The 26,117-nt window shown below is 47.7% G+C and overlaps 1 protein-coding gene across 1 annotated transcript; it reads left to right on the top strand.

Annotated features, from left to right (window-relative positions):
* The first annotated feature begins 3,295 nt into the window (after window positions 1–3,295).
* LOC119455712 (uncharacterized) lies at window positions 3,296–10,480 on the top strand. Its single transcript, XM_037717137.2, has 8 exons — window positions 3,296–3,624; window positions 3,725–3,850; window positions 4,413–4,572; window positions 4,738–4,901; window positions 5,371–5,579; window positions 6,128–6,545; window positions 7,262–7,362; window positions 9,607–10,480. Exons 1-8 carry the CDS (start codon window positions 3,419–3,421, stop codon window positions 9,651–9,653), a joined length of 1,431 nt encoding a protein of 476 aa, XP_037573065.1. The 5' UTR covers window positions 3,296–3,418; the 3' UTR covers window positions 9,654–10,480.
* The last annotated feature ends 15,637 nt before the right edge of the window (window positions 10,481–26,117 follow it).

The raw sequence follows: 26,117 nt of genomic DNA on the forward strand, positions 1-26,117 counted from the left end.
AACTCCTACAGAGACATGCACTACCTATATAAAAGTACTCAAGTTGTGCAAAATCATAAACCCGCGAATGTCTGAGGACGACCGAGTCGGACATCTTCTGAAAGGCATCGCAGAAGACGTCGATAATTTTATTGCGATAGCAATTATATGGACACTCAAAAGCAGATTTCTGCCGTCGGCGTCGCCGTCGCCGTCGGCGTCGCCGTCGCCGTCGCCGTGAGGTTCCGTATGACGTCATTTGGAGATGAAATCGTCGCCGCGCGCCGAACGCTGTATGTGCGAGTGAAAGGGCGCGAGGGGCGCGTCTTTCACGGGGAGTGAACGCACGGCGGAGAACAAACGCGCGTTCTACGCCGTGCTCGCTTAAGGGCTGCAGAATTAGGCGTCTCGTTTCTCCTTTACAATCACCATATATGTAGAGCAAACGCGCCTTCTTCAGACGCGCGAGAGGCCGTGGGGGAGGGGGAAGGAAGGGACGCGACGTTTAGCTGCGGCACCAAGTGCCTATTTATATGAGAGGCTCCAGCAACAGTCACCAACGCCGCACGCATTTTGAGCTAACGCGGGCAAAACGCCGATGGCGTCGACAACAGTTCTGCGTGTTGTTGCTACCAAAGCCGCTCACCTTACTTCGTATGACATTGCTGTGTTGCTATCGCATTCATTGCTTCGCCCTTAGGGCGAAACTGTGACATTTTTTTTCTTATGTTTACAGTGACATTATTTTGTTTGTGTCATGTTTGCAGTGACAGTGTTTTACTTCTTTAGTGTAACGTTGCGTCTGCCCAACATGTACGCTTTGTATTTATTCAACCAACAGTTTTTCTATTAACCTGTGCATTTTCTGTGCGCACCAATGCATTCATCATGCTTGTACCGCCCTGCTAAATCACCGCATGCATGGTGACTGCAGTATTTATAAAATAAACATAAATAAATAATCGCATTTTTTTCGATAAAGCCTCCGAACACCCGCCACGCAGGAATGTACTAGAAATACTCGAAAGAGCAGTCCAGCCCAATTTACACCGCGCTCCCATCTTGAGCTGCCCTGAAGGTGTTGACGACAGTGATGCGATACGATCCGCAAATCTAATTGCCGAGAAGTTTCTGAGAATACTCCAGTAAATCAGTCAAACCAACTGACAGACGAAAACGATAAGCCTTCGGCCTCTGTACACAAGCCGCCAAGGAAACACTTTAGATTGTAATTGTGAATAAGGCATATGTGAGCTCCTGTGTCCGCAAGAGTTTTCGCCTGAAAGTATGGCAACCATTGTAAGTGCATACGAGCAATAAATATTTATTTTCATTCCTCAAAATGCATTTGATGATGGAGGGCTGTTCTCCCGGCGCATGCATCCCCAGTGAATATAAAGAAGCTCGATGTATTAATACGTTTACACTGCATCCATTGATAAGAAGCCTAGATGAACCATTTACGCGTCCTCTATATTACACTACTTCTTCTTGAATGCACGGTGAGGTAAGAAGCACGCCCGACCCAATCTTCCAGCGTTGCGTGCGCTGCACAGAGCGGCTGGGAACGGCTGAGCAGGGTTAAAATCCCTATATAAGAAAAGTACCGCCATCTACTCTTTCCTCCGCAGCCTCCTCTCCTAAAGCGCTTGCTTTTTTTATTGCGATAGCAATTATATGGACACTTAAAAGCAGATTTCTGCCGTCGGCGTCGCCGTCGGCGTCGCCGTCGCCGTCGCCGTCGCCGTGAGGTTCCGTATGACGTCATTTGGAGATGAAATCGTCGCCGCGCGCCGAACGCTGTATGTGCGAGTGAAAGGGCGCGAGGGGCGCGTCTTTCACGGGGAGTGAACGCGCGGCGGAGAACAAACGCGCGTTCTGCGCCGTGCTCGCTTAAGGGCTGCAGAAGTAGGCGTCTCTTTTCTCCTTTACAATCACCATATATGTAGAGCAAACGCGCCTTCTTCAGACGTGCGAGAGGCCGTGGGGGAGGGGGAGGGAAGGGAGGCGACGTTTAGCTGCGGCACCAAGTGCCTATTTATATCAGAGGCTCCAGCAACAGTCACCAACGCCGCACGCATTTTGAGCTAACGCGGGCAAAACGCCGATGGCGTCGACAACAGTTCTGCGTGTTGTTGCTACCAAAGCCGCTCACCTTACTTCGTATGACATTGCTGTGTTGCTATCGCATTCATTGCTTCGCCCTTAGGACGAAACTGTGACATTTTTCTGATACGGAGAGAAGACCTCACGCCCGTCTCAGATGTCTTGCGTCACTGCCGTACATTTGAGACATTGAAGACCCGTCGCATTGCGCCCAAATTTGGACGACTGGCAAACGCGACAACTGTCGCCAGCGTCGATACGAGTCCGTCCGCCGACCTTAACTCTACTATCTGGGAAATAGTACGCGAAGAACTGCGGCGACACAATGAACTAGTGTGGAACACTGCTCAACAGCCGGCCACGTACCCAGTGTATAACTCAGCGCACACAGCACCATGCGCTACTTTGCCACCGTCTGTGTTTGTCACGGACGTTGATGTGGCCGGAACGACGTGGCCACATCTGGAAAGGTTTCTGTGAGAACAGCGGTTTGGGCAACGCTTTCACTCCAGCCGTGATGCACAGAGGCGAACGGCTCCTGTTAAACGTCCTGGGGTGCTCTACCCTGTTCGACGACCTCTGCCGGCTGAGCGCTTCGAGCGGTATTTCGTCGAGCGTCCTCTGCCCTTGTGCTTGTGATGTGCAGTGCGCGACACGGTGCGGTTATGGTAGGAGACTGTGATATCTGTGGTGTGCGACAAGGTGCGGTGCATTGAGACAAATACCAGACGAAGAGCAGTGCGCGCGTCGTGGCCAATTCCATGCTGATGGAAAACGACGACGCCGAAGACCGTCCGGCGCGTGAACACGCGGCGCAATAAACAAAACAAAGAAAAAGGCATCCAATCGCAAAAGACCACGAAGCCTGAAGCAGCCAGTGAACTAATGACAAATCGGACAGAGCGGCAGAAAAACGAGCTGCGCTGGCAGTAGGGAGAAGATTTCCAGAAGCGACACCAGGAGAAGGTCGGCCACCGGATCGGCAGTTGAAGACAACCGTCGGGTTCCGCACCCGAGCCACCAGGACTTCACCCAGCCGGGGCCTCCTGCCAACACGTTCCTGGGCGTCGCCACTCTTAGGGCACGTTCACACTGGGGAATCCGGCGTCTACAGCGAACGGAATTCTCCTGCCGCCGAAATTCGCGCCGTTCACACTGCTTGCCCTCCGCGCCACCGGAACGCGATACAGCGCCATCTGCGGTGTAAAGCGCTAACCTCCAAACAAGCGCGGGATATACCGGATGTGCCCGCAGCCTCGAAACTGCGCAGTTATCTCCGCTCGCGTAGAGTTCGCGTTGTTTATTTTGCGCCTCGTCGCTGCAAGCAACGACAATGAACACTGAGCAAGAAGAGGCAGTACTGCTAGGCTTGTTGGCAAGCACTTTTCTGGCGATGCACGACGCGGAGAAGCATTCGCAGAAGAGACGACGCCAGCGGCGGTGGTGGGTTCGTCCTGCTTTGCAAGAGCGCGAAAAGCTTGGTCACGCCACCAAACTACTACCCCTTCTGCGAGATCGCGACGTGGAGTACTACCGAGAGTAAGTTGAAATGTATTGTTACTCGTGACAACAATAAATTACGGGAAATCGGATACCTCGATGTGGTGTTGGCTGTACGTAATGTATTTTGTATTCGTAGGTACCTAAGGATGCCTCCACGTACTTTCGACACGCTCGTGCAGCTTGTCGGACCCCACATTCGGAAGAAAGACACTAATTTCCGGAAAGCAATCAGCCCCGAGCACCGGCTTGCGCAAACTGTCAGGTAAGGTGTCACTGTCGAGGACGTCTCGTGTTCTCTGTGAAACGAAACATAAAAAGCGTTCATTTCAGATTTTTCCCGTGGTATCAGTGACCCTACCGCCGTGTCTTCTTGGAAATGCGTTAATTAACGAAAATTTGTCTAGCGCAGTGAATGGCTTTTAAGGGTGACAGGTAATGTCATACCTGTCGTTTAAGTTGAGCAGGTAATGTTAAAAGTATGCTTCTCCGAAGCAGTGTTTCTTTAGCATAGGAACCTCTATTGTTGCTTTATAGCATCAGAGGACGAATGTTATGTCGCTATGTTTCTATTGTTTGTAGCGTTGAGAAACTGGGCCTATTTGTCGTGCATTACATACTCATATATGCTCCTTTGCTTTCATTGGTTTTGAGCAACATGCTACCTATGTCGAGCCACATAATATGCCAGACAACTGCAATGCAACATCCTTGTAATGTTGTTATCGACTTCCTTTAAGTGTGCATATTTTCCCATTTAGTTAATCTTGCACCCCTACGGAAATGTGCACACTCTCTGAATTTGTTTATGTATTTATTTTGTACAGGTTCTTGGCTGCAGGGGAAACTCTCCGCTCGTCTTGTTTCAGTTTCCTAAATGGACGCTCGACAGCATGTGGCATTGTGTCGTCGGTGTGCCAGGTGCTGTGGGACGTCCTTGGACCTTTATATGTTGCCTGTCCATCAAGTGCAGATGAGTGGCTACAGGTAAACACCATGTAATACACACATTTTTGATACATCTATTTTTATTGTGATTGCACGTATATAACTTATATGTCATCTCTGCAATGGTCATTTTCATCAATGTGCCTATTGCTCACAAGACAGCGATATGCATTAATTCTCATCCCATGTATGCTCATCTTTCAGATTGCAAGCGACTTCGAGGAACGGTGGAACATGCCCCACTGTGTGGGCGCAATCGATGGAAAACATGTTGCCATCGAATGCCCCTCAAAATCAGGAAGTGAGGACTACAACTACAAAAACTGTTTCAGTAAATCACTGCTTGCTATCAGCGACGCCTGCTACAGGTACATGCTCATAATCGATGCATTACTGGTGCTAACATTAATCATGGTCAGCAGCATGCAGTACAATTATGTTCAGTCTGAGGTACTAATTAACAGTGTACTGATAACTGTTCAGTAAAAGGCATTTACTTATATTTAGATGTATGTTAAAAAGCCCCAGCTAGGTCAACATTAATCCGGAGTCCTCCATTATGGCATACCTTGTAATCATATTGTGGTTTTGGCGCATAAAACCCCAGAAATGTTAATTATTTCAGTAAAAGGTAGTAAGGGGGGGGGGTCTTCGTATGTCGAATTACTGCAAATGTGTAAAGCATTTTGATATAAAAGGACAGCTTACTGTAATGTAGGCTGTGAAGTTGCATCCTTGATGCTTGTTAATATGGATTTTTTTTTGTAAGCCACTACTTTGTAGTCAACCTAACAGGTAGGTGGAGTGTTTACAGAGAAATGTTCTTGTTATCTTCAGATTTCTGTACGTAGAAATAGGACACCACGGGAGTGACTCAGATGGTGGAGTGTTCAGCCGAAGTAGGCTACAAGAGGCCATTCTTTCAAACAAGCAAGGATTTCCCCCCGATGCACCGCTTGGCAACGTTGGCAATATTCCCTTCTACTTGGTGGGAGATGAAGCGTTTCCCTTAAAGACCTACATGATGCGGCCATATCCCCGGAAAAGCAAGTGTAACCTTTACATTTCTTTGCCTACTGGGCTGCATTGTTTTAATGTTACTTATTTAAAGCTGTTTAATGACCGAATTCACAGAAAAATGAACTGCTCAGAACACATTGTTATTGGGTTAGTGCTGATTGAAGGTAATTCGTCAAATGGGGCATTGAGTTATCTGAATCAGATGATCACATAGTTCTTGAAGATGCAATTTCGTCAACATATTTGTCCTGCTAGAACGGCATTGCCCCGTGGACATGGATTACACTAGCCGGGCACATATTGGTCTAGAAATTTACAACGTACTTGGCGGTTGCTAGCATAATCGTAATTTTTTCGTTATAGGTGCCTGAATCGCTTTGTTGACATATATGTAAACTTTTGTTTGGAAGTGTGCTTCTTCGTTTCTTTCCCGAGAAAGCATTTTCTTGATACACTAGCAAGACAATGTTACAGAAGCAAGGCACGATGTACATACTGCTCTTGCACATTATCTTGTCACAGCTGTTACAGGAAAAGTCTTTGCGGCTAAAAATGTGCATAACTTGTCGTGCAGGTCTTCACCCATTTTTGGCTGCTAGCACGGAGGAGGAGCAGTTACATGGTGACCAAGGCGATTCTGCATTGACGAGCCACTTCGCTGAGCCCCACAGCAAAAGGATATTTAACTACCGTCTGAGCAGAGCCCGTCGGGTCATAGAGAATGCCTTCGGCATAATGGCACAAAAGTGGCGCATCCTGCGCCGCCCGTTCAAAGCTAAGGATGACAACGTGAGAAGAATTATCTCTGCTTGTGTCGTTCTGCACAACTTCCTGCTCAAGGAGTCCCCCACTTCCCGGTCTGCATACTGCCCTCCTGGAACAGCTGACCACCTAGACTGGCAAGGAAACATCACTGAAGGCAGCTGGAGGGCCGAGGATAGCAGCAACACTGCACTGCCACCACTGCGTAGCACAGGCTGTCACTCAACCAGGTAATGAAGCTTTAATGTGGTACGTTTATTGCTTTAAAGTGTCCTTAAACGTATATAACACCTGTTAGCATTTGTCAAAAATTATGTAAGTTACATTCATCCCTTGTTAAGGATTAACAATACAAAGGCCAATAACAATGGCTCTTGTGGCACGTGTGTAAGTGGGGGTCTGTTGAAATGTTGATACGATAATTGTATTAAATAGAATCTGCCTATAAGAACTGTGAATTGTAAGTTTTTATGAGTGCATCAGCAGACATACGAAGTGGCAGTCTCATTCCAATCAACAATGCCACATCACACCACAACACAGTGTGTCTTGTAATCACTGCAAACGTGTTGCAACTCAATAGCAATTTTTGCTGTCTCTATTGTCCTGGCTGCAAGTTCCTTGCAATGGCTACTAAGAAGACGCGCTTCTCGTAGAGGTGTACAGACTAGTTAGTGGTGATACAATGTACGTATTCCAAGTGCACACTTAGTACTTTGCTGCAAGGCTTGATATCAATAGCATTATTTTCACAAAGGCAAACTATTGAATATTGAAAACCAAATAGGGGATTTTCTTCTGAACGAGTGATTCTTCTCTCACTATTAGGTCAGAGAAGCAAGGTAAAAAAAAACTTGACAGAAAGCATGCAAACTCATTCCTGTGCGCAGGGCACTTTCTTGATTTTACTCCTGCATATTTACAGTTGTGTGAAATTTTTTCCTAGAGCGGCCTACAGAGTGCGAGACCTCCTTGCCAAGTACTTCGTCACTGATGGCAAGATCCCTTGGCAAGAGTACATGATCAAGGACAGAACACTGTGCAGTGGTGAGTAAAAGGTTTATTGTCACAGTCAGGGTGTATTTACATCTCGTACTGGTTCATGGCAGCTCAAACGTGCTGAATGTACATACAAAGCCTGTCTCTCCGAAAGGCGTTCAGCCATGCTCTTAGAAAAATAGATGCTCCGTCTTTGGGGGGGGCGCTAACTTAAAATTGTTCCTACATGAGAAAACTCGCGCCAGCTGAGGGATATGACACCTGCAAGCAAAACACATCACCTGCCCTTTTGATTATCTGTTTTTGCTAAAGTACAGTCGAACCCGGATATATCCAAATTTAAGGGTATCGGGAAATATCTCAATATATTGATAATTCAAAGTCTAACTCTATCTAAAACATATTTGAAAACTCTGCATGTCTGCGACACTCTTCTGCATGCTCACTCCATGAAAATATATAAAATATAGCTACATATGCACCGTACTTTATACCCAGAGTGAATATTTTGCGTAATCACTAACCAGTGAATTGCGAAAAAGAGTTGCAATGTATTGTACAAGGGGTCTTAGGAGGATATGATAATGAGGCGCATTGTAATGGGGGACTCCAAATTAATTTTGACCACCTGGGGTTCTTTAACGCGCACCTAAATCTAAGTACATGGTTGTTTTTGTTGCAGCCACCATGACAAACACTCGAACTGGCGCCCTAGTGCTTAACAGCACAATGCCATCAGTGGCGCACCAACGGGGGGGTTTCGGGGGTTGTAACCCCCCCTTAGGCCGACTTAACCCCCCTCTTTTGTTTAACCCCTTTTCTTTCCTTGCGCATTTAAGTACTGCAACTAAGATGTAAGACGCGCAATCGTCTACACACTCACAAAAAGCGCATTTTTTGACAATTTCCCGTGAAGAAATGGAAGTTAGTGCTATGTATATGGTATTGGCAAACTGTCAACCCCCCCCCCCCCTGGCAGAGATCCTGGGTACGCTACTGAATGCCATAGCCGCTAAGCTGCCACCATGTGTGACAGTGAATGGGTATTCGATATTGTCACGTAGTAGTGACGCTGAAGTAAACAGGCATAAAACTGTGTATGACGAAACTGATTCTTTATTGGGCGAACCTGTGCCCACAAAAGCAAGCTACACTCAAAGCACAACGAAAGCGGCGAACACAGTTGGCGGTCGTCGAAGATCTGATCAGCTGCGCGACGCGTCGGCTTTTATACCTGAGTCAACGAAGGTTCCAGTTTAATCCCTGATGCCCGCGTGTCTTCCAGAAAGTTCTAGACAATTCGCGTCGGTCACACGATCAGATAACATAAGCGTCGGTGAAAACAGGCAACGAAAAGAAGCATCGATAACGTTCTAGAAACTTCCGATACAGGCGCGTCCTGCACCGAGCGATAACGTTTAACATTTGTTAGCCAGTGGAAAGCGGCCACCGGTGAAAGATAAACATGTATACGTGTCAATATGCGTATGGTACAGTGCCATACTTTTGCAATGGATTCCCAAGGGGATGTTAAAAATGGTTGACACAGACAACAATTCGGTATAACCAGGTTCGACTGTAAATAGTGTTCGATAGTCTTAAGACACTTCTTGCATGTGTGAAAGTTGAGCCAGGAAGCTAATTTTCAGTTATTTGACACGGCATCTTTTGCTTCATTAATTTTCTCATACATCACTTGTTGCAGTGCTGTAATTGCATCTATTTGCTGATGAGTATTGAGTAAACGTAATTGTTGTGCAAGCGACATGCAGAAAAAGTACGGAAGGTCGTGACATTCTCTAGTAGATTGCGATGTCCTGACAGCGCGCAATTGACTAAGACACTCTGTTGCGATGTCCACATGCGAAACCGGCGGTGCAGAGCTGCAAAGAAACATGGTATATACTTTAGGCATGTGATGGTCAAAATATGTGCGCTCTTATCTTACTTAGAATCACTGGCGGACATCCTAGGGATCTTCCGTGGCCTGTTCATCCAGAGGAGAAAATTGAAGTATACGGTGTCAAAAACAGGTTGTATTGCAAAGTGTGAATAGCATGGATGCATCAAAACTTTCACAGTAATCCTACTGCAACTACTTGCCTTTCAGCATGAAACACTGCATCTTGGTCAGTCTCTGCACTGTCTACTGACCTGCAGAATAAATTGCTGTCACCACATATATATTTGACTGAAGCTGAACATATAAAATGAAAATTTACATTTAATTTCTGGGACTTTCAGGTTCAGGTTGAAAAGATTGCTCTCACCTGTCTGTTTCCATAATTGCAGGTGTTACCGGGAGTGGTGATGCCCCTGCCCCTGAAAGCTCATCCTGAGAACTTGCGTCATAAATGGCATCCTCCAGCTGCGGTGTCTCTGCAACCTCCGTGCTGCCCTCTGTGCTCGTACTTGGTCGATCCACGTTTGGTGTTCTGTGTTATGTGTCATTGACAAAAACAATCATGCGAAACAATTTTGAGCTTCCTCACTGCTTTGTTGAATAGCGTTTGTATCAAATGACCACTGGTGATTGCTTTCAAGCAGTGCAAAATTACTTCGTGGAACTGGAGAAAAACATAATTTCAGAGGAATTTTTCCAATATGTGCCATGCAGTGACGAAAATATGTACTAAAGCCACAATACACTGCACTGTGTTCAGTGCAATTTGAGTGCAGTTTTTGGTTCTTTTGACGTACGACTTCATTTACACTTTAAGGATGGAAAACGAGCTGAACTCATCAAGCGCATACTTTGTAAAAAAGGACAAATGACGAGACTAGCTCGTCGAGACTGTTTTTTTTTATAGCAGGCTAGATCTTGCTGACCAAGTTATAATGCTGAAAAGTAAACGTGGTGATTGTTAGAGCTCATCTGCTTCAAGTGTTTAAGTGCAGGTGAATTTGAAGTGACATTGGTGAGCAGTAAAACCCCCATTTGCTTCAGTACAAAAATTTTTTTCAAGTAAGCCCTTCGGACCAAACTTTTTTGCATAATGTCCCTTTATGTGATCATTAGATTTGTTTGCACGCATAGAAAACATGGCTTTTTTGCAAGTTGTCTGAATATTATTTCCATCCTTAAAGGGTCAACACACACCTTTTTACTGCCAAATTTATTGGAAGCTCTGTGAGAGCTCCCTTGCAACTCACCGTTCAGGACTCGCGAAGTCAATGTTTGTGCAGATGCTGAAAAGAGGACATAAACACATGTTAATTATGCTTCACCAATCCATTTTTTCCTACATTGCAGTTCGTTCAATATAAATTTTTATTTTGAATTAGTTTGCCAAGAGTGCATAGGTTAGCCAAACCCTTTCATGCCTAACCTCTCATCCATCAGATCCATAGCACTTTGCTAAGCTTTAGTGATTATTGTGCATCTCTAGTTTATCAGAGCAGTTGCTCATTAAGTGTTATGTTTAGTTATGTAATAGCTGATGATGTTGCCAACGTATAAATACTTATGAAATATTTAGCTTGGGTATCACATCGAGTGCGTGTTACTTTGGAGATCTGAAATTGTCACTGCATGACTATTGAGATGCGTTCAGATTAACGGTTATTTATATGTTATTTATCAACCGTTTGCATGGTTATTTATAATCATTTCTTCAGTGTACATGGTCACAATGTTTACCTCTGTCAACACTATGCAGCACCATTTGTGGACTGCTATTGTATTGTGGTATCTAGTTGCTCATTTTTTTCCTACATTGCAGTTTGTTCAATATAAATTTTTATTTTGAATTAGTTTGCCAAGAGTGCATATGTAATATAGGGAGCACTTCTTGTATACAGGATGCATGCGTTTGTTTGTTTTTCTTTGTGGTTGTTAGTATATATTTTGCTCATTTCTTGCATGTAATTGACTGAAATTGAAGTAATAAAGATAACCAAGAAAAGTCATGCTGAACTCACATTGGTTCTTTCAAGACTGGACCCATCAGAGACATCATTGACTCGAAGTGTGCCCATTTCACGGTTGGTACATCAGCTGCACCTGCTCCGCTTCTCATCGAGTCTTTGATTTTATTGCGCTGCTTGTTGAAAGTGTCCTTCAGGTTCTTGAATTTGTTTTGAGCAGCTATTCCTGCAAACATTTGATTTATTTATACACGCATGCGTGCAGAGGCTGAGCCATGGTTTAAAATATAGTTAGCTATTCACAGGTGAAAGAGACTCTTTATTAGAAAAAACAGATTTTTACCGGCACGTGTATAATCACTGGCATGCATACTCTGTAAAGGGATGTGGAATGGGAATAAAAGATTCCACAGGATAGTGGCAAAAAAAGGAGAACAAAAATAAATGTGAAATGTGCAAGTGGACCTGATACTATAATAATTACAGGTGAGATGAATTTAGGCTTTTCTATATGAAATAGTATACTTCCTTGTACTGGTATAATATTTGCTGCACTTTTCATATCTGCATTTATTCAGTGCCAAAAAAATAATGTAGCTGTAGAATACTACTTGTTCAATGTCTAATTACACTTCCACTCAAAAGTATTTTACATGCAGAATAAATGAAGAAAAAATTTTCGGCAGATAACGGAACACCGTGCAATAGTGCACAATATGTTCATGTTTCCCTATGACTCGCCTGCAAAACGTGTATATTCGTAGTGCGCCGCTACACATCAAGTTGCTTTCTCAAATTGTGCTCCTCGCCACCATAGAGCATGCAGCGCAACTGATGGACACGCGGGATAGTGAACGGACACGCTCAGTGTTCGAAATAGCATTCTGGATGTGCGTGGTTTTTCCACGCACACCCAGAATGCTTCCACGCACATCTAGAAAGCAGGTGCTGCATCCAGAATGCAGCACCTGCTTGTACACTGGGCTGGCCGGCCGTCAAACAAAAACAAACGTGCTCGCCAGCGTGTTTGGGAACATGTGTTGCGATCTTTTATGGGCATGACTACAGAACCAATTCTGCTTTTCTGATAGCCTAGCGCAAGGCTGTATTATCGCAAGGCTGCAGCATCGCAAGCCTCAGCTGGAGCTTGCAATATGAGCACCAAATTAGGAAGATAATAGAACACGCACTTACCACTCAATCCAAGTTCACTGCCGATCTTATTCCACAGCTCATCTTTCAGCACGTTGTCCTTGTGCTTGACGTGGCGCTTGTCGAAAAGTACAGGGTAGTTGCGGACCAATTCTATCAGCATTTCCGACGTCGCGACCGACTTTGACGACTGCGACATGACGCGCGCGTGCGACTCGGCCGCCATCTTAGAAATTCTACTCGCGCTCCGATTGGTCCGCGGCGAGGGAATCCGCCGGCAGCTGCCGCAAAAATCGGTCCGAGACCGATCGGCGCGGAAAGGGCTATTCCGGCGGATCTCGCCGCCGCCGAACTCGGTTCCGCGCCGCTCCAGACGCCGAATGTCTCAGTGTGAACGCGCCCTTACCGATCGTCAGCTGCTGCCCGAGGCCGGCGAGCGTCTGAGCCCGTGGGCAGAACGAGAGCTGTCGGGCTACCGGCCCGAGTTCCACAACCAGCTGCCTGGCCCGAACGCCGCCGCCGTCTGCCCGTGCTGCCAAGCCACCTACCTTCCTGGGCATCGCCACTCTGCCCGTTCGTCAACTGCTGCTGCCCGAGGCTGGTGAGCGTCTGAGCCCGTGGGCAGAACGAGAGCTGTCGGGCTACGGGTCCAGGCTCCACGAACAGCTGCCCCGCAAGAACGCCAGCGCCATCTTGCCATGCTGCCGAGCCGCCTGTCTTCTCACTCCACACCAGAGCTGCCCCGCACTGGTAGCCTGTACGACGGTCCGATACAACGACCTTCTATGGTGAGACCAACACCACTTCTCTCGTCGTCTCGTCTCCGCTGCTTCGCGTCGAGACTATAGCACGCGCAGACGCCCGCTTCCTGCCCGGACTTGACTGTTATTAATACCATCCTAGCTCTAAGTGCGTTTCGTGCTGTGATAGTCTTTTTGAGTGTTTATTTTATGGGTTTTTTTCGTTTCCTCCTTTATTAATAGCTTTTGTGTTTTCCAACAAACGGCTTTGTCCTCGATTTGGGTTCTGGGAGGCTCCGCCTCAGAGAACCGCCAGAAACTTTAACACAAAAGAACCTGCTCATCACAGTGCTACAACTGTGGTATCGAGGGCCACATCGCTAGGTACTGCTACGTGGTCCCACAACGCCGCCAGCTGCTGAGGTACGACCGATCAACAACATCTGGCCAGCAACGCGTTGGCGGTGCGTACACATATCCACGCGGTACGTCCAACGAGAACGTGGGAACACTGCGAAACCGTTCACCGGCCTCCGATCGGAGCTTGACACCACCTTCTGCTCCTCGCGTAAGCCGGTCACCGTCTCCCCGGCGCCGCTACTCGTCGCCTTCGCCGGAAAACTAGTCAGCGCGGCCGTTGGAGGTGATGCCGCTGGACAGTCTTCGATTATGACAAAAATAACTCCACCAATTTGCATGTTTAAAAATAAGGTTGGCGTACGTGTAGACGGTGTCTCAACAATGGCCTTAGAGGACACTGGATCGACCGTTTTCGTAATGATTCACGCATTCAAACGCCTGCTAGGACGAAAAGTGCTGTTTTCGTGGGACCGTGCCGATGTGTTTCGTGGAGTGAGTGGAGAACTATTGTACGCTGAAGGTGTGTGCAGTGCATAAGTTAGTTTGGGTTGTGAAACGTTTAACGCGGAGTTTGTAATTTTACCTCATGCTACGTATGACGTAATTCTGCGCCTCGATTTTCTTAAGCTGTGTGGTGCCAATGTCGATTGCCAGACGGGAGAAATTACTGTAGATTCGAGCCTTCCGGCCGTCTTTGTGGAACACCCACCGTGTTACGAATGTGCCCTTTGTGTTTCCGCATATACCGTCGTACCGCCGCTGTCTGCCAAATGTGTCTCAGTCGCCTGTTCTCCTGCAACCGACAGAACATTTGACGCTACCGTAGAGCCCATTCACCTTAGTTGCCTGAAGAAGAATGTTCTGGTGCCCTATTGTACGCTCTCGGTTATCGGCGGGCGTACTGTATTATGGACGATAAATTGCTGGAATTAATCCACAATACTGCAGGACGGTTTAAAACTTGCGGCTATTCATGAACATAAAGTATTGGCGCTCGCCATCCTTGCAGGAGCCCCTGATGCCACGGATGAGTCCCAGTCGAATGCATGCGTCACGGACACTTCGATGATGGCTATGATAAACAAATCGCTCTGCACTAACCAACTACAGGAACTGGCAAATATTCTACGAAAACACTTCGCGGTGTTCGACTTTTGCCAGCAAGAGGCTCCACGAGCCTTTCCTCCTTGTCGTGTACAGCATCGCATAGTCACGGGGCCTCACCAGCCTCTGCGACAAAAGCCATACCGGATGTCACCTTCGTAGCGCAAGGTGATCAATGACCAAGTCCGTGACATGTTAAAGAAAAACGTTATCCAAGAATCGAGTTGTCCGTGGGCAGCCCCTGTAATTCTAGTTAAAGAGAAAGATGGCACGTGGCGATTTGGCGTTGATTACCACCGCCTCAACGCCGTTACCAAGAAAGACGTAAACCCTTTGCCACGGATTGATGATGCTATAGATTGCCCTTCTTCGGCTTCATACTTTTCGAGCGTAGACTTGCGGTCCGGATACTGGCAGATTCCGATGCACAAGGCAGACAAGGAAAAAATTGCATTCGTTACACCAGACGGACTTTTCGAATTTAATGTGATGCCGTTTGTACTATGTAACGCGCCTGCAACTTTTCAGCGCTGCATGGACACCACTCTGCGTGGTTTGAAATGGGAGGTCTGCATGTGTTATTTGGATGATGTCGTGATTTTCGGACGCATGTTTAGTGGACACAACGCTCGCCGCAATCTTGTACTAGAGTGGCTAGGCAAATCACGCTTGGTACTAAACTCCAGGAAATGTCGCTTTGAAGAATGCCAAAGACTAGTTCTAGGCCACCTAGTGGACAAAGAGGGCATAAGGCCTGATCCAGCAAAAACTGCTACAGTCGAAGCCTTTCAGCAACCTTGCTCAGTAAAAGAGCTACGAAGCTTCTTAGGCCTTTGCTCATACTTCCGTCGGTTTATTCCCGGATTTGCTCACATCGCGCATAGATTGACGTGTCTGCTTCAGAAAGGCGTTCAATTTGACTGGACCCCAGAATGTGCGTGTGCTTTTCGTGAACTGAAGTTCCGTTTGACGTCCCACCCAGTTCTCAAACACTTCGATCCCTTGGCTCCCACAGAACTTCACACGGATGCTAGCGGTATTGACGTCGGCACAGTTCTTATTCAACGCTTCAACACCAAAAAACACGTCGTAGCGTACGCGAGTCGCTCTCTAAGCAAGCCCGAGCGCAATTACACCGTCACAGAACAAGAATGTCTCGCGGTGATTTACGCAGTACACCTCTTTCGGTCATACCAGTACGGACGCCCTTTCACCACCGTCACAGACCATCCCTGGCTGTGCTGGCTCGTCAATCTGCGTGATCCATTTGCCAGGCTTGCACGTTGGACACTCCGTCTACAGGAGTATGACATCACCGTTTCCTATAAAAGCGGTCGACGGCTCGCCGACGCCGACTGCCTGTCGCGGCTACCGCTTCCCACGGCGGACTGTGACGGGGACCACTTTGACCAATACATCGTATCCTTGGAGCCAGCATTTCCTGATCTCAATACCTTCAGGACTGAGCAGCAAAACGACGACACTTTAAAACTGCTTGCTGCCAAACAGAAATCAGCAGCCAATCGTTATTGCAAAAGTGATGGGCTTCTGTACAAAAATAATTATTCTACCACAGGCTCACGATATCTCCCGAAAAGTCTGCGCACTTCAATCTTGCGGGCTATGCATGACGAACCAACCTCCGGTCATTTGGGAGCAGCTAGACCGTATTCCCGTCTTCAAGAACGATTTTACTGGCCTAATATCCGTCAGACGATGCGACAGTACGTATCTTGCTGCAACGAATGTCAACGTCGCAAACGTGCCACAAGTTCTCCTCCTGGTAGAATACACCCTGTCCCACCCCCAAGAAGTCGGGATCGACCTTCTCGGCCCGTTTCCACGGTCCTCTAACGGAAATCGTTGGATCGTAGTGTGCACTCACCACCTGACACGCTACTGTGAGACGGCTGCAATACCACCGGCTATTGCAGCCGACGTGTGGCTTTTCTTGCTACGTTTTATCATCCTCCGACAAGGGCCACCTAAAGTCGTTATCAGCGATCGCAGTCGACAGTTTACTGCAGGTGTGGTTGAAGAAATGCTTCGCCAGTGTTGTTCAAGTTTTCGACATTCTACGCCGTACCATCCACAAGCAAACGGACTTACGGAATGCACCAACAGAACTCTCACGAACATTTTGTCCATGTACGTCTCGACGGATCACAAGAACTGGGACAGCGTTCTACCTTTCGTAACTTATGCATTTAACACCGCCCAGAACGAAACTACCGGCTACAGCCCAATCTTTCTTCTTTACGCTCGGCCGCCACGTTATACCCTTGACACGATCTTCCCATTTATAAACCACGATGATGCCTGCATATGTGGGACCATCTGTCGTGCAGAAGAAGCCCGCCGCCTTGCTTATTTGCGCACTCTTGCTTCACAAGATTGTTCGAAGGCTCGTTATGACCGCCGACACCGACACGTCACATATGATCCCGGTGACTTACTGTCGATGTGGACGCCTACCAGAAAACGTGGGTTGTGCGAAAAACTACTGGCGCACTATGTTGGACCTCACGTTATGTTAGACCGTATAAGCGAATTGACATACCGCTTAGCACGTCTCCTTTCAAATGGTCGACGCTCTTCAAAGACTGAAGTGACTCATGTTGCCCGCTTGAAGCCCTGCACCACTCGAGATGCTGTTTGACTTGGCCGGTGGGCTTCGTCTACGTGGGGGGATGTGTTACATCCATGAAAGTCTTGTATGATTTGGGTATGTGCCGCAAGCAGTAGTGGGACACGGGGTACGAGAGGGCAGAAGAAGAAGACGTTCGCCTGCCGATAGCGGATCCTCGGCTGGCCCCCAAGACCGTCGGTTGCGTCTCAATAAACCCTCTTGACGGAGAGTTACCCGTAACAATATTGTTTTGCCTTCGAACAGCATACGAAAGGGGGTGAGAAAGGTTCGCTTTAAAAACAGAGTCGCTTGAAGATTTGGACCAATAAAGGCAGATAAAGCGTAGTAAACAAAGCCTCAAGAACGTCTGAAGCCACAAGCGCACAAATGATGATGATGATGATTATATGTCGTGTCGTGTTCTGATGATAGTGTGGCCAAAGAGCGCCAAAGCAACAATGGTGAGTACTCAGTAGACTAATGGTTCATGTGACGTGGCTGTATAGAGGCCTAAAACTCAGAGCTGCAAATTTGCCTTAAATTATAGGAAAAACAATTATTATAATGACTGAACTGGTGTATGCGATGACTATGAGATGTACCACAAGGTTGCGATAGCGTAACATGAATTTAAAAAGGACAAGTGATTGTTAATTGCTAGTAGCGCAACCGCCTCACGGAGTACCTTGAGTACTCGGGGCCTTGAGTACACGGGGCCAGAGGCATGTGCTGTGGTCGCTGTCATTGCTGGCTCTAGAATTTGGAGGACGCTTAAACTTCGCCTTTAAGAGTGGAACGCGATAAATGTCAATGATCCATGACTGCTTCTCATTTGGCAAAGGATGTCATCGTAACAGTGGCTTCTCGCAGGTGGCCATGCTACGAATTTCTTGGGTAGAAAATGTGCAGCATGTGAATGTCATTTAAAAAGGCTAAAACGGGCTTCATGTCAAATAGCGTTTCTCTGCATAGAAACCGTACCTGGTGAAGTGATATACACTGCTTGTATGCTAATAGAGAAGAGTCTTTTCCTCTCGGCTTGTGTTTCGCGACATTCCACGACGGCATGATGAAAACTGAGCGTCTCCCCACATCTACCACACAATGGATGTTCACCGGTAGTCACGAAAGAACTATGTGTACCATAAGTACGCCATATTCTGAGACGTTAGAATAGGACATCGCGTCGTCTGACTTGCTCAGTGATGGCTAATACCCTAAATTTGGCTTAACAACGTGGAGCTTTTTAAGAATTTGAGCGTCCCACTTATGTAGCCAGTACGTTCTTGGTTTCTTCTGCAAATAAAGCTTTAGGTCTATGAGCGGAGCAACAGCTATAGCCATGTTGCAAGCTTTCGTAGCTATGGAAGTAGCCTTCAGTCTGCAAGCACGTTACCTTCAATACCTGTGTGTCCAGGCACCCAGCATACGTTACATGTTGGTCAGAGGCATAAATATTACATAGCAGAGAGAAAAGATCTGTAATTACTGTATTTGTGCGTTTGCAGCATGACATCAATGTTTTTACGACACTTAACGAGTTTCTGTATATGACCGCATTCATCATAATCGTCATCATCATCATCAGCCTAAATTATGCCTACTGCAGGACGAAAGCCTCTCCCTGTGATCTCACATTACCCCTGTCTTGCGTTAGCTGATTCCAACTTGAGCCTGCAAATTTCCTAACTTCATCACCCCATCTAGTTTTCTGCCGTCCTCGACTGCGCTTTCCTTCTCTTGGTATCCATTCTGCAATTCTAATGGTCCTGCGGTTATCCATCCTACGTATCACATGGCCTGCCCAGTTCCATTTTGTCCACTTAATCTCAGCTGGAATATCGGCTATCCCCGTTTGTTCTTTGATCCACACAGCTCTCTTCCTGTCTCTTAACGTTAGGCGTAACATTTTCGTTACATCGCTGTTTGTGCAGTCCTTATCTTGTTGTGAAGCTTCTTTGTTAACCTGCAAGTTTCTGGCCCCATATGTTAACACCGGTAGAAAGCAGTGATCGTAGACATTTCTTTTCAATGACAGTAGTAAGCTTCCAGTCAGGATTTAGCGATGCCTGCCGTATGCACTCCAACCTAGACCTAGATAAACAATTGACCTAGATGAACATACTGTTTTACAGACTTTAGAGGCTGACTGGCGATCCTGAATTCTTGTTCCCTTGCCAGGCTATTGAACATTATCTGTGTCTTCTGCATAATAATCTTCAACCCCACTCTCACACTTTCTCGGGTAAGGTCCTCTATCATTTGCTTTAATTCGTCCCCATTGTTTCTGAATAGGACAACGTCATCTGCAAAGCGCAGGTTGCTGAGATATTCGTTGTTGATCTCACTCCTAAGCCTTCCCAATCTAAGAGCTTGAATACTTCTTCTAAGCATGCAGTGAATACGATTGGAGATATTGTGTATCGTTGCCTGACTCCTTTCTTGATAGGTATCTTTCTACTTTTATTGTGGAGAATCAAGGTTGCTGTACAATCCTTGTAGATATTTGCCAATATATTCACGTATGCCGCGTGTACTAGTTGATTATGCAATGCCTCTATGACGGCTCGTATCTCTACGAAATCAAATGCTTTTTCATAAGCTATGAAAGCCATATGGAGATGTTGATTGTACTCCGTAGATTACTTCGTTGATGACATGGATATGATCCATCATAGAATATCCCTTCCTAAAGCCAGCCTGTTTACTTGGTTGGCTGAAGTCAAGTGTTGACCTGATTCGATTCGAAATAATCCCGATGAATATTTTATACAATACTGAAAGCAAGCTATTGCGTCTATAATTAATCAATTCTTTAACGTCTCCCTTCTTTTGAATGAGTATATTGTTGGTGTTCTTCAAGCTTTCTAGTACACTTAAAGTCGTGAGGCATTGTATATAAAGGGCCACAAGGTTTTCACGCATATCTCTTTCATCTTTGATCAAATCGAATATTATTGCATCTCCTCCGGCAGCTTTTCCCCTGTCCATGTCTTTCAAGGCCCTTTTAACTTCATCGCTAGTTAAAGAAGGAGCCTCTGTATCCTTTTCATCACAACTTCGAATGAAAGTAGCTTGGCTGCTCTGGGCAGGCTACAGGTCATATAGAATTCTTCCTAGAGCACTGCACGCGCTCGGGCTTACCCGAAAGCCCGGGCCCGGCCCGGCCCGTGGACCGGGCCGGGCCGGGTAGAGTAGTTTTTTCACGGGCTCGGGCCGGGCTCGGGCACGGCGTGTGCTTTTTGACCCGGGCCCGGGCCGGGCTCGGGTTTTTTGACGCGGGCCCGGGCCGGGCTCGGGCTTTCTGCGAGTTATTATCGGGCTTCTTAACTCTGAAAAACATGTATTTTTCGGTCTCGGGCCGGGTTCGGGCCGGTTTCGAGTCGGGCTCGGGCCGGGCTCGGGCTTAAGGTAAAGGGATGGCGGGCCGAACCGGGCCTGGGTCTCGCCATAAAAGCTTTGATCGGGCTCGGGCGGGCCGCCCAATGTAAAAACGGGCCCGGGCCTGGCTCGGGCTGCAAAAATCGGCCCGTGCAGTGCTCTAATTCTTCCACTGCTTTTACTGTAATCGAAATTGCTGATGATATTGTTACGAAGGTGTGCGTTTATTTACAGGTGACGATGGATTACAGGCACATGAAGGGAGCAGCCGAAGGCGAAAACCAGTGCGGTACGATCAACCGCCCAGTTCAAGCACGCTCACCACGCCTCCTCCTTGTCTTCTTCTAACCTCCGCGCATTGCCGCTACATTTTCCCCGGGGGAAGACGAAGCTCGCCGAGCGAGTTAAATGGGTCGGTGATAATACTGCTTGAGGCGAGCCACATGAACAACTTAAGTCACGCGCGAGCGCTGATTATTTGCAGTCACTTGGCCGACAATGTAGCTTACGTCACTTAGACGAGCGAGGATGACGAAGGGTCCAGAGTAGTTGGCGAGAAATTTGCGGTACAACTCTTTTTTGCGAACTGGTGTCCGCAGCCATACATAGTCACCAGGCGAAATGCTCACGGGAATATGCCGAGCATCGTAGAGGCTCTTGCTGTGGCCCTGTGAAGACAATGTCCTCAGATGTGCGAGTCACCGTGCTTCTTCTGCACGACACAAAGTCTGAGCGATGGACAGGTCTTCATGATGCTGGAAGGGAAGGAGAGTGTGCAGAAAGCACCGTGGATTGCGTGCGTAAAGCAAAAAGAACGGCGCATATCCCGTAACTTCATGCTTGGCGCTGTTGTACGCGTACGTAACGAAAGGCAAGACGGCGTCCCAGTTTTTGTGGTCGCCGTCGACATATAGGGGCAGCATGTTTGTAAGGGTGCGATTCATCCGCTCAGTGAGACCATTAGTTTGCGGATGATGAGGAGAGGAATGCCGATAAGAAGAACCACAAAGCCGCAGAAATCCTTCAACAACGTCGGCAGTAAATTGCCGTCCACGATCGCTGATAACAACCCGTGGAGCGCAGTGACGTAATATGACGCGGTGCAGCAGGAAGGGACATCATCTGCTGTGGCAGATGTAAGTGCCGCTGTTTCCGTGTAACGTGTAAAGTAATCCACTCACACTATAATCCACCGGTGGCCAGATATCTTCAGGAGTGGTCCGAGCAAGTCAATGCCAACGTTTTCAAAAGGCGACGCCGGTGGCGTGACAGGTTGCAAATAACCTGCAGGGCCAGTCGCTGCTTGCTTGTGGCGCTGACAAACAGCACAGCTGGTTACGTACTGCTTCGTCGTTTTCCAGAGTTTCGGCCAGTAAAACCTCTGGCGGAACCAGTGTAGCGTGCGTGCGAAGCCAAGGTGGCCGGATGTAATGTCATCGTGCATCGAACGAAGAACCGCAGGGCGCAGGTTTTCTGGCACTACTAAGAGCAATGGTGGGCCGTCAGCTGAGTAATTCTTCTTGTAGAGCAAACCATTAGAAATAGTAATGGCTGCCCTGGTGAATCATGCGCAGATTCTAATAAATGTTTCAAGACAGGGTCACGATATTGCTTGTTCTTGAAGGTACTGAGGTCTGGGAAGTCGGACGAAATTGAAACTAAATAGTTGTCGAAGTCATCGTCCTCAGCGTTTGCATAGGGTGACGGGAGGCGCGAGAGGCAGCCGGCATCCCGTTTGGCATCGTCCGCTCTTGTAGGTAATTGAAAAGCTGTACTCTTCTTGAAGGCGCAACACCCAACAGGCTAATTGGCCGGACCGGTCGCGGAGCCCAGCAAGCCAGCACAGTGAATGGTGGTCAGTCACTATGGTAAACTCGCGGCCGTGAAAATACGGCCGGAACTTCTGATTGGCGAATACAACTGCTAGGCACTCCAATTCAGTGACGGTGTAGTTCTTCTCCGCTTTGGTAAGTGTCCGACTAGCATAAGCGACGACATGCTGCCGACCGTTGCAGAACTGAACGAGCACAGCACCAACACCACTAGCATCAGTATGCAGTTCAGTGAAGACAGCGGGATCGAAGTGCATCAGGACCGGTCCGGAAGTCAGTAAATACTTCACTTGCTGAAATGCAGCCTCACATGAATCCGTCCACACGTATGGCGTTTCCTTGTGCAGAAGGGACGTCAGAGAAGAAGCAAGCTGTGCGAAATTCGTGATAAATCGGCGGATATATGAGCAAAGGCCCAAGAAACTTCGGAGGTCTTTCACCGTCTTTGGTTGCTGAAAGTTACGAACCACCGTAATATTTTGTGGATCTGGTCGTATTCCCTGGTTGTCGACAAGAAAGCCCAGTACAAGAGCTTCACGCTCGCTTTTTGGAATTTAAAATAAGGCCAGCTCGCCGTATGCAGTAAAGCGCGATCGATAAGCGGTGATTATGCTCTTAAAACGTCGTGCTATAAATAATCACGTCATCTAGATAGCACATACAAATTTCTCATTTGAGTCCGCGGATCACTGTATCCATAAACCTCTCGAATGTCGCCGGAGCGTTGCACAAGCCGAAAGACATAACGTTGAACTCAAAGAGGCCGTCGGGTGTTACGAAGGCTGTCTTCTCCTTGTCCGAGGGGCGCATAGGAATTTGCCAGTATCCTAACCGCAAGTCAACGGAAGAAAAATATGACGCGGAGTTCAGACAGTCGACGGCGTCATCTATACGTGGCAGTGGGTGCACGACTTTTTTTGTGTGAAGGTGTTGAGACGGCGGTATACCACGCAAAACCGCCACCAGTTTTCCTTCTTTTTGACGAGAATCACCGAAGCGGCCCACGGAGTGCATGATTCTTGTATGACTTCTTTCCGCAACATATCTTGCACCTGCTCGGCGATGATTTTCCTTTCATATAGCGAAACACGGTAAGACTTCTGACGAATTGGCTACGCTTGCCCGGTATTGATTCGATGTTGCGTACGAGACGGCGGCAGCGTATTGGTTGATTTTTGGTATCGCGCAAAATCAAACACTGAAGCGTAACTTTCCAGCACCTGATGAAGCAGACGCCGCTCAGCAGAAGGCAGCGACTTGTTGATCATGCGCTCAAAGTCAAGGTAATAATAAGGGTAGGAATCAGGATGGGATTTCGCTCCGGCAGACGACAGTTCCACGGTTTGGACAGTCATCGTAGTTTCTTCGTCAAAGCTTTCCAATTTAAGTCCTGCCGGCCGAGATATCTGTTGTGTTGAGAAATTTACTGTCCACAAGTGGGTAGAGCCGTCGACGGCGAGCACGAGGCGGCGAATCACTATCACATTTTTCTTGAGCGCGTTGTTCAAATTAGGCTCGACTAAACCATAGCAGGATCCCTTACGAGGACTAGAAGAGTGTGCGGGTACGAGCATTGCTGTCCGTGGGGGCACACAAACATCTTGTGACACCGAGAAAACGTCCGATATATCATTATTGCATTCGGTCACGGGAGTACGCATTGCGCTGCGCAGAGAAATGGCGCCACTACCACAATCCAAAGTCGTCACAAATTCACGCAAGAAATCAATACCTAAGATAACGTCATGGGTAGCACGTGCGAGCACAGTAAGTTCAGTCCTAAACTTTTGACTACCGATGTTGATCGATACACAACCAACACCAATTGGGTGCAAGAGTTCTCCACCAACACCGCGAAAGGTAGCGTTCCGGTCCCAAACGAACAATACTTTTTCTCCAAGACGATTTTTGAAAGCCAGACTCGTTATCGAGACTGCTGCCCCGGTATCAACTAATGCAACCGTACTCACACTGTCTACATAAACACACACTTTGTTCTTTAACATCACTGCACAAGGGGGTCTTGATGAAGGTGATCGTACTGCGGCCTCGCCCCCATCTGTCGCGCCAGCTAGTTTCCCAGCGGTGGCGGTGACCGAGGACGACGACGCGGGGACGGGGATCACCGTTGTCGCGTCCGTGGCGGGGTAATGCTGCGGTCGGACATCGGGGAGTCAGCTCGTGTTGCGCGTTCCTGTTGCCGTCGTAGAAAGGAACTGGGGAACGACCACGGCTCGACTGCGGACGTAGAAGTGGTGTAAGCATTAAATCAAGGAGCTCGCTGCTGGCGGTGAGGGCAGTACCTAGCGATGTGTCCAGGCAAACCACCGTGGTGGCATGTGCTGGAGTCGCGATTTGTCGTCTCCGGTGAGAACGGGCTGGCTGGTTGGTTGTAGACGGGAGAAGGAGCCCGAGTAGGAAATCTTTGGGGTGGAAGTGGCCTACGTCCCTGATTTCCGAGAGGGCGCATATTCCTGCTTTCAAACCGCTCGGTATAGGTCACACGAGGTTCCGGAGAACTCTGGCGAGACCAAGATGTCTGTGGTGCATGAGAGCGCTGGTCAAAGGCGCATTGATGACACTCATGAGCTGGGTCGGCAACTCGAAGCAGAGCAAGCTCTTCTTTGACTACTCGCCGTATTACCGAAGAAATTTCGGCATCAGATGGGAGTGTCAAACTTGCAACAGTGGTGACATTGTCTAAGCTCCTAAATTTTTGTAAAATTCTACGCATTTTAAGGCTTCAAACGTCCGGCAGTGCTGTCTTAGGTCGGAAGGGGTTCTGAGGTCTTCTTTCGTTATCAGAAAAGTATAAACATCTTCTGCAATTCCTTTCAGGAGATGCCCCACTTTATCCTCATCAGATATTGTCGCGCTCACTATTCCGCATAAATTTAAGACAGCCTCAATGTAAGTTGTGCATGTCTCGCCAGGTAATTGAGCCCTGCGTGAAAGCGACTGCTCAGCCTTCTTCTTTTTAGACATCGAGTCACCAAAGCACTTCTTAAATTCGTCGACGAAATCGTCCCAGGTTGTCAACACGCTCTCATGGTTATCAAACCAGAGAAGCGCTTTCCCGGAAAGAAAGAATACCACGTTCTCGAGCTGCTTCGTAGTACTCCAGCGGTTGTGGCGACTCACTCTTTGGCAGTGCTTCAACCAGTCTTCCACGTCTTCATCCGGCTTCCGCGAAAAGGTGCTTCTATGTCGCCCCGGGGTCCCGTAGCCAGCCTGGCCTATGCGATGGGCTTGGGGCTCCGCGCCGATGGCGCCTTCTATCGAATCTTCCATGTCCACTGCCTGTGGTGGCAAGCCAGCCAAGCGTCTGCTCGGTAGAGCTGCGTGGTCGTCCAGGGCGATGTACCCAGCACCTCCACCAAATTGTTACGAAGGTGTTGGTTTATTTACAGGTGATAATGGATGAGAGCACGTGAAGGGAGCAGCCGAAGGCGAAAACCAGTCCAGTATGATCAACCGCTCAGTTCAAGCGCGCGCTCCACGCCACCGCTTTGCCTTCTTCAAACCTCTGCGCATTGCCGCTACAATATTACCCTGCTTATTCTTCAGTGCATACATCTTGCCTTGTCCTATGCAAAGTTTTCTTCTCACTGATTTCATGCTGCGTCCATATTTTACTGGTTCCCCAATCTTTTCCACGTTATATTTTCGGATATACATTACTTTCTTCTTGTTGATCAGTTTCGACAGTTGAACGAATTCTATCTGATCTCTCGAATT

The sequence above is a fragment of the Dermacentor silvarum genome, chromosome 6 (assembly GCF_013339745.2).
Source record: "Dermacentor silvarum isolate Dsil-2018 chromosome 6, BIME_Dsil_1.4, whole genome shotgun sequence".
In the NCBI taxonomy this organism is placed as follows: domain Eukaryota; kingdom Metazoa; phylum Arthropoda; class Arachnida; order Ixodida; family Ixodidae; genus Dermacentor; species Dermacentor silvarum.